The following is a 2,878-nucleotide window of genomic DNA, read 5'->3' on the forward strand; positions in this document are numbered from 1 at the left end:
GCTCAAACCACATTTTGGGCTAAGGAGGGAGCTGAAGCAAGTTAAAACTGAGTGACTTCCCCAGGTAACACAGCAGGTTCATAAAGAATAAGATATATGATTAAAACTATATTTATGCATGTTCAATTTCCACGTAAGAGATAAATTTTGCTTGATTTCAATGCCTCAGTAATATTATTGTTTCTTTCAAAGCTGTACATGGAGGAAGAAATATCATCCAATGGCCCTGAAAAATCATACCAGGGTGTCTGAATTTATTTTTTGTGGACTTACCCAGTCTCAAGAGTTGAGCTTGCTCTTATTTTTCTTTTTATCTGTAGTTTATGTAACAACTGTGTTAGCAAATGTTGCCATCATGGTCACTGTGACCTGTGAGTCCCGCCTTCACAGCCCCATGTACTTCCTGCTCCGCAATCTCTCAGTCTTGGACATCTGCTTCTCCTCCATCACTGCTCCCAAGGTCCTCGTGGACCTTCTGTCAAGGACAAAGACCATCTCCTTCAACGGTTGCATCACTCAGATGTTCTTCTTCCACCTTCTCGGTGGGGCAGACGTTTTTTCTCTCTCTGTCATGGCCTTTGATCGCTACATGGCCATCTCCAAGCCCCTGCACTATGTGACCATCATGAGTAGGGGGCGATGCACTGCCCTCATTGTGGCCTCCTGGGTGGGGGGCTTTGTTCACTCCATCGTGCAGATTTTCCTGTTGCTGCCCCTTCCCTTCTGTGGACCCAATGTTCTTGACACTTTCTACTGCGATGTCCCCCAGGTCCTCAAACTTGCCTGCACTGACACATTTGCTCTTGAGATCTTAATGATTTCCAACAATGGTCTGCTCACTACCCTGTGGTTTGTCCTTCTTCTTGTGTCCTACACAGTCATCTTGATGATGCTGAGGACTCACACAGGGGAGGGCGGGAGGAAAGTCATCTCCACCTGCACAGCCCACATCACTGTGGTGACTCTGCACTTTGTGCCCTCCATCTATATCTACGCCCGGCCCTTCACTGCCCTCCCCATGGACAGAGCTGTCTCCATCACCTTAACGGTCATCATCCCTGTCCTGAACCCCATGATCTATACCCTAAGGAACCAGGAGATGAAGTCATCCATGAGGAGACTGAAGAGAAGACTTATGTTTTCGGGAAGGGGATAACCTCATTATAGACTGTTGATCAAGATACAAACATAATGGAAATATGTTCTTAAAAATATTCGCTGTCACATATTGGGGCTCAACCATGCATAGACAATTAACTATAGCAGGATGGCACAGACACAAAGGATCAGTGACCTGAAACACTGGTATTGAGAAAGAACACCGACAGGAAGTTAAACAGAAAAACACAGTACTTGAAGAGCAATTGACAGCAAGCAGGTTATAAATGTGAAATATAATAGGAGGTCTTGGGTGTCCCAGCAACAGGGTGAAGGATAGCACTGCGATGTCCACACATGCAGTAGGCAACAGGGACATCTATCTCAACATAGCAGGGCTCCAGCTGCTAGGTCCCAGTCCAGCAATAGTTACCCTATGACTATTTATTAAGCATATACTGTGTATCAAATACTGCTTGTAAACATTCTTCTCCATCACCTCTGCTTTGTCAGCAACTTTGGGCCTTTTAAATCAATTCACCTACAAAATACACTGGCACAAGCCCCACAACCAGCCAGGATACACAAAGACTTAGCTTTTAAGGATTTCCATTGTCTTTTACTTCCTGTGACTTTGTCAGAATTGGATGTGACCTGGGACTTAAATATTGGGGCCTTACAAAATCAGACTGCATAAACACAACAATGGCAAGAATCCAGAACGGCCTGTCCTACTGTTCATACCACTGCCTAAGGCATAATAGCTGAAAAAAGAAAAGCTGTATCCAACCCAATAAATACTTTTATTTTTCCTATGTGCACTCCTTTATCATTTCCCTTACCACAGTGTATTAAAATACCCCATAAAACTCCATGTTACTAGATCTGGTTTTCCTTTATATTCCCAGTGTCTAGAATAGTGCCTGACCTGTAAAAAGCTGTAAATATTGGTTGAATCTGTGGAATGGAATGAAATGAATGTCAGAAGATGCCAAATTCTACTTAATCTTGTCTTTTAGTATTTAAAACTGACTTTGGAGCACCTGGTGGCTCAGTCGTTAAGCGTCTGTCTTCGGCTCAGGTCATGATCCCAGGGTCCTGGGATTGAGCCCTGCATCAGGCTCCCTGCTCCTCGGGAAGCCTCCTTCTCCCTCTCCCACTCCCCCCTGCTTGTGTTCCCTCTCTCGCTGTGTCTCTCTCTGTCAAATAAATAAAGTATTTTTAAAAAACAAAAATAAAATAAATAAATAAATAAAACTGACTTTATTTTCTAAATAGATACTTCCTCGTGGAAGCCAAAGGAAATTGAAATGGCTAAATCAGAGTGTACTATAATCTTATACTCAAAGTCTTAGCATCAATATATGTCTTTATAAAATCACCAAATCAAGTGTTAGATCCAAAAACGTTTGTTGAGAACCATGTACACAATTGAAGATAAACATCCCAGGGCAAATGAATGTTTTGCAACACTCAAGGCAAATGAATGTACAAATTCATTTAGAGTTCCAATAAACCTGTGCTCTGAGTATGTCCAGACAGTCCCTCAGGATGCCTGGTAATTGTATACAGAAGCATGGGATGTATTTCCTCTTCTCTCCTCTCTCCTTCTCTGGAACATGGGACCTAGTAAAACTGAGTAAGGAAAGAGGTTCATGGAAATGTAACTACAGGTTAATTATAATAATAATAATAATAATAATAATAATAATAATAATATAGGACCACATTCCTTTATTTTAATTTATTAGGACCAAATAGGCTTTGGAATTTGGAGTTC

The 2,878-nt window shown here is 41.9% G+C and overlaps 1 protein-coding gene across 1 annotated transcript; it reads left to right on the plus strand.

Annotated features, from left to right (window-relative positions):
* The first annotated feature begins 220 nt into the window (after positions 1–220).
* LOC116638691 (olfactory receptor 4D9-like) lies at positions 221–1,156 on the plus strand. Its single transcript, XM_032414791.1, has one exon. It carries the CDS (start codon positions 221–223, stop codon positions 1,154–1,156), a length of 936 nt encoding a protein of 311 aa, XP_032270682.1.
* Positions 1,157–2,878: the final 1,722 nt, after the last annotated feature.

Source organism: Phoca vitulina, unplaced genomic scaffold, assembly GCF_004348235.1.
Source record: "Phoca vitulina isolate PV1807 unplaced genomic scaffold, GSC_HSeal_1.0 scaffold16, whole genome shotgun sequence".
NCBI lineage: Eukaryota > Metazoa > Chordata > Mammalia > Carnivora > Phocidae > Phoca > Phoca vitulina.

Bases quoted from the DNA above. Each gene is read 5' to 3' on its own strand.
- LOC116638691 (XM_032414791.1), top strand. From the start codon at position 221: ATGGCCCTGAAAAATCATACCAGGGTGTCTGAATTTATTTTTTGTGGA.